Raw genomic sequence first — 15587 nt, 5'->3', positions numbered from 1 at the left:
TCCCTTCGCTGCGGGCACCTCATTACCCCTCCTCTCAGAGCTCTCCCCCACTCCGAGCCTCCTTTTCTCCCGATTAACTCCCCATCACCCAGGGCTCCTTCACGAGCCTGGCTGGGCAAGCTGCAGCACGTTTCCTGGCGGGAATGCCCGGGGTTCCTCTCTCCCTCCCTCCCTTCTTCCTTCGGGTGTCCCCGGCAGGCGCTCCCCGCCCTCAGTGTCCGCCCGTGTCTGTCTGTCCGTCCCTCTGTCCGCCCCATCCGGCGCGGCCGTGACGCCGCGCGCGCCCATTGGGCGGTTCAAGAGTCGCGGGCTACTTGAACGGCGCGGGCGGCTCCAGGCGCGCCCGTCCCCGGCCCCGCCGCTCCGGCCCCGCCGTCGCCGCCTCGGCCGTGCCCCCCGCTCCTGCTGCGGCCATGCTGGCGGAGCAGGAGAACCAGGAGAACGTGCCCCCGCCGGCGGGCGGCAAAGCCGCGGCCGTGCCGCCCGCCGCCGGCACCCGCGTGGCGCTGGGGCTGCTGCGGGGAGCGCAGCAGCGCGCCGGGATCGCGCTGCAGGTGAGGGGGGAGCGGGAGGGGCACGGGGGGACGCGGGAGATGCGCGGGATGCGGGAGATGCGGAAGGGGCAGCACCGCTCCGGCGCGGCGGGAGCTGTCAGGGCCCGGGCGCTCACGGCCGCTCTCCCCACAGGCGGCGCGGGGCGGCTGCGAGGGCCACGGAGCGGCGGCGGGGCTGCAGCAGCATCAGAACCAGCCCTTCTCCATCCATGTGGACGAGCCCGATGGCGAGCGGGAGCCGCGGCGGCAGCGGGGCGTCCCGGCGGGGCACAAGGAGGAGGCGGCGCTGGGGCTGCGTGCGGCCGTGTGTGCGCTGGGCGAGCGGCGGCCCCTGGCCCCGCTGGGCAACGCCATGGAGCTGAGCTTCGGTACGTGACACCCCGGGCGGGCGGGCCCCGTCCCACCTGCTCCCGATCCCTCGGGAATGCTCCCGAGACAACTGCAGGGATGTGCTTCGGGACTTTTGGTTGCTTTGAGGCTGCCACCAGGATGCAGCAGCTGTTCAATGCAGCTGAGCCCCCTCTGTGTTCTTATCCTCTGGTTTGCACTGTATAGCTTTAACCATCAGTGCCTCGTGAGAAAAGTCAGATTACAGACAAGATCAACCTATAAAGCCTCGCCCTTTGATACCTTTACAGAGTTAAAATGGGACTTTACCCAGGTAGATCCCAAGATGTAAAAGGTTTCTCTCCCAGGTAGTGGTGCAAGTGTTTTGAGCTCTTCCCGGTATGTGAAAAAAGGGAGCTACCAGATCTATCTGCTGTAGCACATGTCTGAATATTTGAGGGCTGGTTTTCCTGTGATCCACTTCTGCAGGCCACAAAAGGTTCTGGCACCCCCTGCCCTGTTTTAAACCACAATCTAAGCTTACAGGATCCACATCGATGTAACAAGGTAACACAGGGTGCACTGAGCACTACATAATTGCAAAGAGAGTTTTCCATCTCTTCATTCTTAGCAGGAAGGGGACATTTCCCTGTTGCCCTAACATTTGACTTCCACAGAACCTCCTCAACTCCCAGTCTGGCTGAGTGAGCCAGCACAAGGTTCCCTGTGCTGTGAGGGAATGATGGGATGGTGCCCATTTTAACATGGCTGTTATCCTCTGCTTAGATTCTCCAAGTATTATGGATATTTCAATAACCTCAGAACCAGAAGAGAAAGCACCAAACGTTAATAACGTGCCAGACTATATCGATGAAATCCATACGTACCTGAGGGAAATGGAGGTGAGCTGCTGTCCCATCTCTTACTTGCATGTGGCCCATGGGGGAAGAGTTTGGGGTGGAGAAGGGTCTCTGAACACAAGTTGCCAAGGCAAAGACTAAATTAGAGCTTGCTAGAAAGGGAGAAATAAGAGCATGGGGCTGGTTTATTATGATAAAGCTGATTGTGCCATGCACAGAAACTGGAAAGCGGGATTACAGAAATAGAACTCGCTGATCCTGAGCTCACCAGTGTTTACTTCTGATTTGTTAAACTGTGATAAATGGAGTTTAAACAGTTGCTTCCCTACCAACACGTGGTCCAGCCTCAACTTTATCTGTCATCTCAACCTACAGGTGAAATGCAAGCCCAAAGTAGGTTACATGAAGAAGCAGCCTGATATCACAAACAACATGCGGGCTATTCTTGTGGACTGGCTGGTGGAAGTTGGAGAAGAATACAAATTACAGAATGAAACCCTGCACTTAGCTGTAAATTACATTGATAGGTTTCTTTCTTCCATGTCTGTTTTGAGAGGAAAACTTCAGCTTGTGGGTACTGCAGCTATGCTGCTCGCATCGTAAGTGAAATTGCTTCAAGTTCCACCTCCTGGTTTCATACAGATGAAAATTTTGTGGCTGATTCTGTTGTCTAGAGCAGGACTGACGTGGGAGGGCTTTACACAGGATAAAAATCACAAATTATCCACTTAAAAGCTTGGCAGTTACCTTTGAAGTTTGCCTTCAAGTGAGGGTCTGTTATTTCCAGCTGTAGCAGCTGGCATCTAAACTGTGTGTGAGGGAATATTCATAAGGCATGTGAAAAGCAAGTTGTGCTAGCCCAAATTACTAATTCAGTGGGTTATTCTGGAGTTTCAGTGACTCCAAGTCCTAAATTATCATGCTGTTGTAGCTCTCTAATTTTGTGCTGATTCAAGAGCTACTGAACCAACTGCAGCAAACTTGTTTGGCACCAGCGCCCACCCTCTTCCCAAGTCAGAATTTAAATAAGCATTTCATTAAATGTTGGTGGTTTCCTGGTACTCAGTTATTTACTCATACATGTTTCTCCTGGCAGGAAGTTTGAAGAGATCTACCCTCCTGAAGTAGCAGAGTTTGTCTACATCACAGATGACACCTACACCAAGAAGCAGGTCCTAAGGATGGAGCACTTAATTCTCAAGGTTTTGTCGTTCGACTTGGCAGCTCCAACAATCAACCAGTTCCTCACCCAGTACTTCCTGCACCAGCAGACAGATGCTAAAGTGGAGAGCCTGTCAATGGTAAGCAAGAATTACTAGCTCAACCCATGTAGTTAGTTTTATAGCAGATACTAATTGCACATATATATGTATAACATATGTGCACCTTATGAATTGTGTTCATCCAGGAGTGGTGCCCCCACTGCTGGGAACTAACACTGCTATTGCCACTTTCTGTTTGGGATACTCCATTCTTATCAGAGGCTGGCACTTGGCCTGGCTCAGGCATGCACCCTTACTCAGAGCAGGCAGAGATTAATGAACTTTAAATTGAGGCTTGCTGCTCTGCTAGACAGATGTTTCCCTCTGTCTTATCTACAGCTGCCACACCTACCCCCACACACACTGTGGCAAGAAAGGACTTTTGGTTTGGTTTTCTCCTCAGCCAGCAGCAAGCTCTAAATCCAGAGGTTATTTTCTAGAGCAGAGCACAGATAACATTTCAGCTGAAGTTATAGTAAATCCTAGCTGTACAGTATGGTACCAGAGGTCCTAAACACAAACCTTTGTCTCACTTTGCAAATGTCAGACCTGACTACACTCTTCCCTCTAGTTCTTATATGTCCCTAAATATAAAATGTCCTGGGAAAGCATGTGTTTGGAATGCTGCTTGGCAGTAGCTAGCAGGAAATGCTTAAAGAGAAAGTAAGTGGAAAGTAATAAAAGATGTCCTTCCAACTGATGGAAGGAGTGGAAGCTCAAGTTAGGGTTCTAAAGCAGCTGCTAATTTTTGGAAGCAGATAATTCCTTTTTTTGTTTACTTGCAGTACCTGGGAGAGCTGAGTCTAATTGATGCTGATCCTTACCTGAAATACTTGCCATCAGTTATTGCTGCTGCAGCATTTCATCTGGCAGACTACACACTCACTGGACAAACCTGGGTACGTAGCACTTCAGCATGAACCTTCATGGGCCTGTGTGTGTTCAGTGTATTTGTGCACAGCTCTGAGTGCTGGCCCTGGGCTGCTGGAATTGCACCCCCTCTGTGCTCCTGGCTGTTAATTAGGGATTGCTCCCTGTGGCATTTGAAAAATGGGATGGGGGGTAAGGTAAATATGGTTCAACAGGAAACTAAAATCTCCACCACTGGTGATCAGCATAAATGAACAGCAACATTCAAATGTTCCTCTCCCTTTCTTTTTTCCCCCCTCAGCCTGAATCCCTGTGCAAAGTAACTGGTTACACCCTTGAAGACATCAAGCCTTGCCTCATAGACCTACACAACACCTACCTCAAAGCAGCCCAGCACACACAACAGTCCATAAGGGAAAAGTACAAGAGTACCAAGTGAGTATCTGTGGAGGTGTTAACATCTGAGTTGCTCTAACATTTAGCTGCCTGGCAGGGTGTGGGATGTATCTTTTGAGTCTTCAGGCAGACTCAACTAACCAAATTCACCTCTTCAGTGAGATGGTGACACGACTCTCTGGGGTTTTTGCATGGTGGTTTGTCAAGTAATACTTGCTGTTCTGTTGCTGGACTGTCAGGTAGAAACTGGAGGAATTTTCTTGACATTCCTGCAGTTGGTGATACCTAATGCTCCTAAAAATCTGCATGGGGCATGGCAGCCAACAAGCCCCAGAATGTTTCCTGCCTGGTGGGAAATGTGCTTTGCTGCAGTTATGCTGCTCTTTGTGGCAAGGAGCACTTGAGCAAGATGACATCCTGCCTCTTTTGTTCCCTCTCTAGGTACCATGGAGTATCGCTCATTGACCCACCAGACACACTAAACTTATTGTAACAATCAAGAGACTGATCTTTTTGAGATGTATATTACCAGGAAATGTACAGTTTTAAACATGGTTCAAGATTCTAGATATGATCACTCAGTATCAACGCAGGCTTTGACTTCAATTATGAAGTTTATAGTTTCATGTGGTTTTAATGTAAATCTTTTGTACATGCAATCTTGTTAAGAGTTTTAGTTGTGTTTTTATCAGAATGTTCTCTTCAGGCACAGAATTAACCATGCAGGCCACGTGAAATCTGAGACTGCTTATCTAATTATAGACTAAATGTTAATTTTAGCAGTGCATTATTATAGTAGGGCTTTTTCTCCTGGGTAAGAAAGACTTGGTCTCCACAGAGTACCAGTAGCATTTTTATACTGTCTAGTTTAAACTGAGACTTAGCATAGATCCAAAATGTGCCTTAATGGCTACAAAACTGGAAGAAACTCTATGGCCACGAGGGGAATTCCTTGCTGGAACCAACTCATGAGGCTCTAGGATGTGCCCCAGTTGCTGTATAATGTAGTGCCAGATCTTCATCAGGGGAAAGGCTGAATGCTCTGCTGCAGGGACTGCACAGTTAAAACTCCTGCACCAGTTCATACCTCGTGCTTCTGCTACACAGAAAATGGTCTTGCTGTCAGTATTTTCTAGTTGAAGTGTAAAACTGATACTGATCTTAAACCCATGGAGTTCCCACTGATGTGTTGGCTGTCCCAAAAGTCCATTGATGCCTACTGAGAAAATCAGTCCTCAGTCTGCTTGCCTTGTACCTCTTCAGGGGTGGTGGAGGGATTAAACAGCAGTGAGTGAACTGCTGCTCTGTGCCCTCAAGAGCTGGGAATATCTTCTGGCATGAGCTGGGAGGAGCTCCTCTGTGGCACACAGCAAAACTGTGCCATATTTTTCCTCAGTTCTGGAACTGTTACATGAGCAAACTGGCATTCAATGAGCATTAGATCAAGTAGATGTTTACCTTCAGCCTGTGTAAATGGAGTGATGCTGCCCTATCCCCGCTGTTGTTTGCATGTGAAGCAGCGAGTGCACGGAAATGGGCTGAACAACCATTTCCAGGTTGGCTAATAAACACTTTTTGTATCTGATGTTAGTGGTCTTGCCAATAGCTTAAAATCACTGAGGGGTAGAACTGTCATCTTAGACTGGCACATTCATTCCTAAAGCCTTTTGGCAAGGGCTGCCCTGTGAAACTTGTGCTGATTTGACGTGGAGTCAGCGCTGTTTCTCTGGTTATCTGGGCACCCAGCAGCATAAACTCCTCCTCACAGATGTCCAACAGCTGGTAGGGTGTGGGCTATTTGAAATAATTTTTTTTACATCATATCTCTGTCAGACTGAGCAGCAGGTATTAATGAGGAAGAACTCTGTGTCTCACCTCAGCAATTACCAAGGTAGTGCTCTGCCCCTACCCTTGTGCTCCTGCCTGAGCATTCCCTGAACCACCTCAGTTACAAAACCAATGGAGTCGAGCAGTGTTCAAAAATCTGTAGAAATATGCAGCAGGAGTGGCCTTTTTGGCCAGTCTGAGCTTCTTAGGATGCACTTGGACTTTTGTGCATGCTAATGGTTAATGAAGAACCACATTTCATTGGCCAACAGCCTTTCTTTAATTTCAGTGGGCTGCTACTGAAATGCTGAAAGGGCTTGTGGACAGCCTGTGCAGTCTATCATGTCTGGTGCTTGGGTTGGAAACACTTTAACCTTGCAGGAGAGGGAGTTGATATAGGCAGGAATGTGTTTTTCCCTGTTTGTGACCTTGGAAGGCTGACTGGGAGCAATTACTTGAAGGTAACAGGCCACAGTGCTCTTCCAGGGAAACCATGTTCTGCCTTCCCCTTCATTTCTGGGGTGTATTCCAAGACCATGGAGAAATATGAACATTGGAAGGGTCATTTCAAGGAAGCTCATTAATTATTTTCTCCAGAACAAGAGCAGTAGCATTACTTAAGTGAAAAGACTTCAGTGGGTTTTAGTATTAATTTAGTGTTTAATCAAAGAGCTGTGCTTGAGTTTCAATGGAATGTGTTCCCTTGCTGTTCTCATGGCACAGAGAAAAATTCCTCCATGCTCCCTGAGCTTTATCTTCACCATTATCAACATTACTTCCTCTGCAGCCTAACAAAAAAAATCTCCAGTCAGGGGCTGGCATTTCTGCCCAGCAGGACAATGTTCCTCCTCCTTTCTCAGGGCAGCTCTTGCTTCTGCTGTTCAGTGCTATCTTTTTCCATCTTCTCATTTTCTGAAGTTAATATGGGACAATTCCAGCTTTTGCTTCCAAGAGTTGAACAAAATATCCCAGCCTGTACTGTACTACTGTTAAGCCTATCCAGGTCGACTCCTTTCCAGCTAAAGGCTCTAAGGAATATAGGGATGTTATACCTGAAGAGAGAAACAGCAGTGCAAAAAATACTGTTCTTTTTTCTGAAGAAGTTTACACTCTTGTGGTACTGCAGAACTAAAAGGAACTGCATCTTCACCCATTTTTGTACTCAGGACAGCGACTTAGGGTTGGAAGAACTGACACTAAGCAAATGCACTGGTTTAGCTCCTGGAGAAAACTTTGTGTTTTGGTCCCTTCCTGAAAGAGCACAACTTGATTCAAGCTTTGCCTGGCTGGGAGCAATTTTATATATATATGGTTTGGGGTTTTTTTTACATTAAGTTCTTAACCTGATTTGGGGAACGTAACATCTGCAACAGTAACTTCTCTCCTGTTCACAGCTTGTGTAACACTGAGGTCACCTGTATAGCTCTGTAAATATGTGTGTGTTTCCAGTGTCACTTGTTTGCAAACAAAGCACCCAGATCAGCTATTTTGGAATCCTCCTTGTCTCCTTGTTTTGCCTGATCCTAAATTCAGAGCGTAACTCTTTGCCTATAGTTCAAGCATTCCTGTCTGTTGCATGTAATATTTAATTAAACTTTTTTAAAAACTCCACTGCTGAGTTTGTGTGCTAGTTTGTTAAATCCATGAATTTCTGATGATTTTTCACGTAAAGCAGTTTGAGTACAAGGTAGAATGTGGAGTAACAGGGGCAAGAAGGTTTTTTAATCCTAGCACATTGATTTTTTTCTCCTGTGAAGAAAGCTGACCTAGGTGGGTTTTTGCTGCAGCTGGATGCCAAACACAGGATTTCAGTTATAGGCACCATTTTTTTATTTAAATCTGTGTATAGTAGTTTTAACATATATGTAAAAGCAGAACCAGATGGTGGGAGAAAATGACATTATCTACAAAAATAAGCTCAGTAATAACACACCAAAATCCATATTATACAGCATTCCTGCAGGAGGGATGACAGCTTTAACGAGAAGTTCTCTTCTTTCTTCTCCTTTTGTTAAATGCTTTCTTACTTGGATTTTCTTGTTTGGAGCTGGCCTGTGTTCTGTCAGCAAACAACAGTTGTATCAGAGAAAGATATTGAATAGTTTTTTGAAATAACAGGCATGATTATCCATAACTTGGCAACTACAGACCCTGCCTGGGGCCAAGTTAGTATTTTGAAAGTACATTAATGAGAGTTTCCATGGGTACAGCAGCATATCTCACTTCTTGGAGCTAAAACTCAACAGCAGCTCTAAGGAGCCACTGATTGAGATCCACTTTTATGCTCTCATGCCCTCTGGAAGGACTAAAATGAGTCAAATAGCCAAATCATCTCAAACAGCTGCAGGCCAGCCAGGCTCTGGCTTCTCAGGACAGAAGGCCAGAGATTTAGCCTAGACATAAACTTCCTTGCACTCAGCTCTATTTGTATTATCTCTGATCAACTGAAAGCTGCCTTAGCCAAAATCCTCTCCTTCCTGGAAGTACTCCTTACAAGTTCCTCTCCCCTCCTCATTCCATGTGCTGGTTACCTCGTTTTCCTTGGCAGCTCCTGTGGTTCCAGAATGACAACTTCTTCCTCCTCGCTGTCGGACAGTACAATGGGTTCATCTACAAAACACACAGACCCCAAACTGCTGATCAGTCTTGTACAAACAAACCCTGTAAATAATAACCACAGTATTTTTCAAGAAACATTCAAAGGGGCTACTGAGTCATTTGAAGCCCTCCCTACACTACAGCAATCAAGTTTTGAGAAGAACTGGCCACGTCAAGTAGGATTACCAAATGTGTAAAGTGGCTACAGTGGTTCTTTCTTTCTAAGGACCTTTCCCATTTTAATTCTGAACTGCTGATAATATAATATTATGTGATATTAAGCAAAACAAGTACTTACCACTCTTAGTTTTCCTCACTGTACTTGTATCCTCAGTTTCCACTTTCTCACATTCAAAAGGAGCTGCCTCACTTTCACCTTCCTCTTCTGCTGCTTCTTCCTTCTCAGATTCTTCAAGGTCTCCCCAGGAGCTCTCTATTCCTTCCCCAATTTGGGCTGTCCCAGGAGTGTGCAATACTGGATTGGCAAAACTGCAGAAGTTAAGAAAAACCTTGGTGTTTGCTGGTAAAACTCTTGATATTCTGAGAGCAAACTCAGGTGGTTTATAAGCAAGCCCTAAAGGGGAGCTCAGAATGCCACTTCTCCAGTCACAGCTCTGACCTCAGCTTTGCACTTTAGGCAAGGAATTAAAAGCAGACTGAGCCAAAACCAGGATTGTGATGATGATGTTTCCTCTCAAGGTTCTATGGAACCTTACGATGTGTGTTTAGCCTGGTTTTCCCTAGAGCTATACTCTGGAAAAGATACACTTCTGAAGGAGGGTCAGCTTTAGCAATGATTTCTCCAGCCTGTTCTTCCACATCATTGGTGTCCACAGCAGCACTCTCCATCTTGAAGGCAGTGATCCTTTGGTTGGGGATGGATTCTGCGAAGCCGAACTTCCCACCTTCTTTCCTGGGCATTCAGTGACAGACATTATTTCAGGATAACCCAAAAAGTGCTCCTCTTTCCAAGTTCAAATATACAAATGCTTACTATTTAAAGCAAATACAAGTGAAGATAATTTGCTGCTGAAACCACGAGCTCCATTTCTTAAAAACCCCCATTTCAATCTCTTCCCAAAACACTCACCTGGCTTTCTGGTCGTTTTCCAAGGCTTTCTGAATCAGTTCTGTTATTTCTGCAACCTTAACAGCTGTTATTTTACTGCATCTCAGAATCTGTTACACATACAAAAAAGCAGCTTACAACCAGGCAAGCAGGAAGTTTTGAACTGAAAGTGCAGAGCATCACAAGAATCATAAACATTTAAATCACAGGAATTACAAACACCTAAAATATGGCACCTTAGCATGAGGGACTGGATCCACGGAGACTTATGCAAAAAGTTAACAGCCTCCAGAGTGCAACTGGAAATAATTTGCAGGCTTTTTCAGCAAATCACAGGGAAAATAAAAAGATGTATATGCATTTTCTACATCCCTTCTGCAGCATGGTACACAGTACTATGCTCTTCTACTAATATTTTCCAATAAAATCAGACAACTTCATTGACTTCTCAACTTCCACGGATATTTCCACATCAGGACTGCAGCACAGGAACCAGTCTGTACACTCCAGAAGGACTGCTCAAGGCAAAAGTTTACCTGATCCTGCAGCAGCATGACCACTCCACTGGACTGGATGGTACAAATTTCATGGTGTTTATTCATGGCAATAACAAGGAGCCCATCCATCACCCGCTCCTCACGTTCAGTTGGATCCACCAATAAATAGGTCCTAGAATCAAGGTTTGAAATATGAGGCAACAGTAGAAATCCAAAGGATCTTAACTACCCTTAAAGACAATTAAACAAAGGAGTTGGTTTGCATATTAATATACAAGATTGATACCCCTTATATGGGTACATAAGACCTCAAAATCTTACCCTTGATGGAAGAAGGCAAAACTGACACAAATGGGCATGTGGTGGATACTCAAGGGGACAGGATCACGTTCCTCAGGAGTGTACTTTGAAAGGAATTGGCCCAGAATACAGTTATTTATGAAACTCCTTTGATTTTAAAACGACAAAGAAATTTAAGGAAATTTTTTAAAAACCCCCCGAACTTACCACAGTTACTTCCTCTCCTTGCACAGACACATCTGGCCTGCGAAAATGACACAGAGCTACAATCCCTGCTATGCTGGCAGCATCAGTGATGTTGCCATCATGGTTCAACAGGTGCATGTCCAGCCGAATCTGCCAGACCTGAGAAAAACACAAAACTCCTTGATTCTACAGAAGTTAATTTTTTTTCAGAACTAGTTCATTTTTTTTTAAACCAGAAAAAGAAGCAGCATATATTCCTTAAGTCTTTAAGAAGATGAGAGATATTGGTATATTTTAAGATACCTGCTGTGCCAGATTTAATTATGACAATTGTCAGCACAATTTAAACAATCATCAGCACAATTTAAACATCATTCTGTAGGGTCCCAGCTACTTCAGAAAGCCTACACAGACATCCAAGTTAAAAATACCTCTCAAATCAGATGAGTGGATCTTTAACCTAAAATCAGTACTACTATCCAACACAAGACAGAGACCAACTTAAAATTGGGCTACATGTATATTTTATCAGGAATGAGGAGGTTTTCCTACCTTTTCACCAGCAACAACGCAGAGAGATTCAGTGTCAATGCATTTGGAATCTCTGAGGCACCGCTCCAGCAGTCTGTTCAGCGACACCAGTAACTCGGATTGTCTGTTGGAACAAAATTACCCCAAACTCATTACGATTACAGCAGCTTCCATGCCATCCTAGTTTAGTCATTTTAAGACATTCACTACCTGCCAGGCTCCAGCCCAGGTGCAGCCATGGGTGAGAGCTCCAGGTTGAAGAAGAGCACGCCTTCCGTGGGCCGGCTGGGCTTGGGGGGCACGAGCTCACACGAGACCTGTGCAAGAACCCTGCCAAGGCAAGCAAAGCACCGAGTCACAGAATGTAAGGTCTAGAAACAAAACACATACTTGAGGGAAAAAGCATCTGGTTAGGGTTTTAGTTGGTAATTCTCACTCCTGACAGTGTCTTGTTCAATGCCTGTCATACATATTTAAACTTTGATCAACAAATGAAAGAATGAAATGTAAGCACTAAAACATACTCCTGCCTTTTAAGACTAAGAGCTAGAACTTGCTCCAGCCTTTTAAGACTGAAAATTGACTCGAATACATGAGAAACTGTAATGAAATATTTATGTGAGTGCATGAATTTCGCTTTTACACGGGCAGGAAAGGATCGTTTGGTTTGGGGAAGAATACAAAATGCGAGATCAGCGAATAAAGGGATGAAAACAATTTCGCATTTTATAAATTACTTGCAACTATAATCACCACGGAAACCCGTGCCTTCCTTTCCATCTTCTCCTCTTTGCTCCTACCCTTAAACCACTAGGACTTTTAGGCTGGAAAGGTTAAAAGGCGTTCACAGAGATCTCTGCAGGCTCCTGAGCTCTCTCTAAGCCGGGCCCACCTGGTCCTGCCCAGCTCCACGATGCAGCAGCCGCGGTCGGCGCCGAAGGAGACGCGGATGTTCCGGTAGTCGTAGCATTGCCTCCCGTCCAGGCGCTGCGGGAACGGGAACACACGGACACGGACAGGGACAGGGACATGGACACGGACACGCACATGCACAGGGTTAGTGCGCCATGCCCGCAGAGGGGGCGGATCCCGCGGACAGCCGCGCTGCCCCGGCGGCGGGGAAGGGGATGGGGAGAGGGATGTGGAGAAAAGGGGCAGGGAGAGGGGATGGATGCTGGCGCCGCACCTTTTTCTCCTGGACGGCGCGCAGGAGGAAGCGGCGCTCGCAGTTGGAGAGCGGCGTCGCCTTCATGGCCGCGCCGTGAGGGGGCGGCGCGCGCGGGGGATGAAGTGGGGGGGGGGGAGCGCGCGCGTCATCGCCGCGCGCCGCGCGTGCCCGGCCCTCGAGCTCGAGCGCGTCCCCTGAGGGAGGGCGCTGCCCTGACAGTACCCAAACACGCTCTGAAAGCTTTTTCCTGCTATCCAAGCTAAACCTGCCCTGCCTCAGCTTCGTGCTGTTTGCTCGACTCCTGTCCCTTCGGCTGCCCCTGATGAGGATGCTGAGGTCTCCCCTCATTCTCCTCCAGCCGGACAGACCGAGTGCCCTCAGCCGGCCTCACACGGCTTCCCCTGCCGGCCCCTCAGTACCTCCAAAGCTCAGTGCCTTTTCCATCCTGTGGTGCCCAAAACGGAGAGGCCGCACCAGTGTGCACCTCAGCCGTGAGGTGAGCAAAAGGGACAAAGGCAGACGGAGTGTCGGGAAAGCTATCTGGAATTTGAAAAAAAAAAGCCCTCAAATCATGCATGCCGGGCATTTCGAGTGGTTAGCGCTATTGTGGTGGCCAGCCCCAAGGTGCGGATGCCCCGCAGCCCTCAGAGAGAGTCGCGAACACGGCGGTCGGTGCTGCAGGCAAAAATGCACCCGAAACATCCATTGTGCCAGGAAAACATCCCTCCCTGCTGCTCCGAAATGCTGCCCGTCAGTAAAAAGGCCTTTACAAAGTTTGACCTAAAACACAAAAAGCTATTATCTTCCCGTCAATATTAAACCCCAGTCACTGGCATTTTCAAGCCTTGTTAACACACTACAGTTCTAGCACAAACTAAAATGTTCGTCGTGTTTCTGAAACTTAAAAGTTTGTGCTAGTGAGGACAAGCGCTGCCTGATTTTCCCATGCTGGTTTTATATTTTCAGTTTAGGATCAATTAATACCGTCACTAATATTTGTAAGACAATATTGATGAGATTATAGAAAGACATTCCTCCAAGGATAAAAATAAGCAAATAGCCCTAGGAGTTTTACTGGCAATAGCCCTTGCAGTTTTACTGGCAATCTTCACGTGGAAATTCTGTCTGATTTTACTCTTTTGTTGTGTGAACTTGGTGACAATATTCATTAGTGAAGGCCTAGGGTTAAATTCTCACACTCTTCAAGTTTACTAACAGCAAATTTGGAAAGGTTTTTATTGTTTGTGGGAGTCGTCCAAACTTTGTTACTCTTCATCAATGACCAAAAAAAAAATAAAGAAAAAGTTAATTTCAGCATATGTTGAGATCTCTGCTTGAGGCGCAGTGGGAAAAATTCTTTCTCTTAGTGAATTGTAAGGTGCCTTGATCCATCAGGCTGTTGGCCAAGCACCCTTTCCCAGAGAAGGTGGTGAACTTCAAGGAGAGCTAGATGTAATTCCAGAGGAAATCAGTCATGTCCTGGGGCTGGAAATCAGCTATGTCCCCTTTGATCCATGCCATCTCCTTCACACAAAGGGTACTTTGCAGCTTTTGTGCTTGCATATGTGCTAGGAAGGGTAAAGAATTTCGTGAACAAATTAAGGAGGCATTAAACCACAGCACTGGAAATCTGTAGGAGGAGGGTACACAGAAAAATAAGGTCAGTAATAAATGGTTAATGAAATAGAAGCTGAGTAATTTCTGTGTTTCTGAACAGTGAAGGGCAGGGTTACAATGGTAATGAAATAATGGAAATACTCTGAGTGTTCAGAAGGAGTGAGTGTTGCACCCTGCAGAGTGAATAAATGAGCGAATAAATCACAGGCACTTAGGCTAAAGCAGGAATTTTTAGAAGGAAGATCCTGATCATCTACTGTGCCCACATGGAAGCATTTCTTCATTTGAGCTGAATGCTCTGTGGGCTGCAATGCTTGAATTGGTTTATCTTACTGAACTGAGCCTGGAGGGAAGATCACATTTGAGGACTGGAGAACAAAACCAAACTGCATCAGAATCTCAGCATCTTGGCAGCAAGCTGCCAGCAGTTTTTATGTTTTTTATCAAAACAAATAAGAACAAATAAGAAATTGAGCTTCTCTTGCCATGGCAGCTTTAACTGCGATGTGCCTTTGGTGCTTGGCAGCAAGTCCTGCTCATTTACACATCCATGCATGACATGATGTATGCAGTAGCCCAGCTGATAAGGTTATTTGGGAAGAAAGGCTCTGCCTAAATGTAATGATGTAATTTATAATTTGGTTTTATGATGAACAGTTCCACGGGGGGTGGGAGGATGGGCAATCCTTGCAAGCAGCGCTGCTGGCAGAACTGAGGCATGAACAGCACCTCCTGCTGAGATGAGGAACAGGATATTCTGGCCAGGATCCAGGGAAGCACTCAAACAATCTTTTTATCTTTTTGTCCCTTAGGTATTAGAAGGAATGTGTCACAGCTTCCAAGGCTAAAATTTAGGAAAGGAGTTGCCTGGTATATATGCTCAAATAATTTTGTTTTAAAAAATGGGACCAAGAAGGGCCAGGAAATCCTCCAAACCCCAGCTTAAGGCAAGTTGGTAATAACATCTTCATCTACTTTGCTGGATGCTTGCTTGATCATCTTCCATAGGCTCGATTTCAGAGTAAATCCCAAAATATTCTTGCTGTTTCCACCTGTACTTATCCTTCACATCCTCTCTTGTGGTTTACTGCTCTCTTGAAAGAAGTTTTTTGTTCCAAAGGGTCCTGCCAGAAATTTTGATGCTGTAGACAGTGCTACACCGAACACTTCCCAACTCTCAGCAATCCATTTAGGAAAGTGGGAACTGTTCCTAAGGCTGGATGCAACAAAGTCAGAGGAAAAGAAGTTACAGCCCTCCTTTTTTTGTCTCCATACCCTGCAATTTCCCTGTCACCAGGCAAACTGTTTCCATGATTTCTATGGATTCAAGTGAAACCAGTTGCTGAGTTAAATCCTTCTGCTAAGCCAAAATTGTTACATCTTTGAGTTGAAGGCTCTGAACATACAGAACTAATATCTGAGTGCAGATTTTAGTGTGGTTTAAGATTTTCAAACCTTTTAGAAGCATCTTCAAATTCTCTTAAGAAGCAGCAAAATGTCCGTGTTAAAGTAGAAACTAATTTCA

At 45.9% G+C, this 15587-nt stretch overlaps 2 protein-coding genes across 2 annotated transcripts; one reads left to right on the top strand and one right to left on the bottom strand.

Moving 5' to 3' along the window:
- The first annotated feature begins 413 nt into the window (after positions 1-413).
- CCNA2 (cyclin A2) lies at positions 414-5006 on the top strand. Its single transcript, XM_033060682.1, has 8 exons — positions 414-554; positions 688-922; positions 1668-1783; positions 2117-2340; positions 2838-3042; positions 3789-3902; positions 4175-4308; positions 4711-5006. The coding sequence occupies exons 1-8, from the start codon at positions 414-416 to the stop codon at positions 4760-4762; spliced, it is 1221 nt and encodes a 406-aa protein (XP_032916573.1). The 3' UTR covers positions 4763-5006.
- A 2896-nt stretch (positions 5007-7902) lies between these two features.
- EXOSC9 (exosome component 9) lies at positions 7903-12560 on the bottom strand. The gene is made up of 12 exons (XM_033061402.1): positions 12464-12560; positions 12170-12264; positions 11488-11607; positions 11299-11401; positions 10768-10905; positions 10582-10664; positions 10300-10432; positions 9785-9873; positions 9461-9607; positions 8993-9183; positions 8628-8706; positions 7903-8155 (listed from the first exon to the last, which is right to left on the bottom strand). The coding sequence occupies exons 1-12, from the start codon at positions 12527-12529 to the stop codon at positions 8074-8076; spliced, it is 1326 nt and encodes a 441-aa protein (XP_032917293.1). The 5' UTR covers positions 12530-12560; the 3' UTR covers positions 7903-8073.
- Between the last annotated feature and the right edge of the window lie 3027 nt (positions 12561-15587).

This window comes from Catharus ustulatus, chromosome 5 (assembly GCF_009819885.2).
Source record: "Catharus ustulatus isolate bCatUst1 chromosome 5, bCatUst1.pri.v2, whole genome shotgun sequence".
Classification (NCBI taxonomy): Eukaryota; Metazoa; Chordata; class Aves; order Passeriformes; family Turdidae; genus Catharus; species Catharus ustulatus.
This window is presented reverse-complemented; position numbering and strand designations above follow the sequence as displayed.

Coding starts and splice junctions, on each gene's coding strand:
- CCNA2 (XM_033060682.1), top strand. CDS start 414: ATGCTGGCGGAGCAGGAGAACCAGGAGAACGTGCCCCCGCCGGCGGGC. Junction 555..687: donor GCGCCGGGATCGCGCTGCAG/GTGAGGGGGGAG, acceptor CTCTCCCCACAG/GCGGCGCGGGGCGGCTGCGA. Junction 2,341..2,837: donor GCAGCTATGCTGCTCGCATC/GTAAGTGAAATT, acceptor TTCTCCTGGCAG/GAAGTTTGAAGAGATCTACC.
- EXOSC9 (XM_033061402.1), bottom strand. CDS start 12,529: ATGAAGGCGACGCCGCTCTCCAACTGCGAGCGCCGCTTCCTCCTGCGC. Junction 11,608..12,169: donor GTGGAGCTGGGCAGGACCAG/GTGGGCCCGGCT, acceptor TTGCCTTGGCAG/GGTTCTTGCACAGGTCTCGT. Junction 9,608..9,784: donor GAAAACGACCAGAAAGCCAG/GTGAGTGTTTTG, acceptor CTGAATGCCCAG/GAAAGAAGGTGGGAAGTTCG.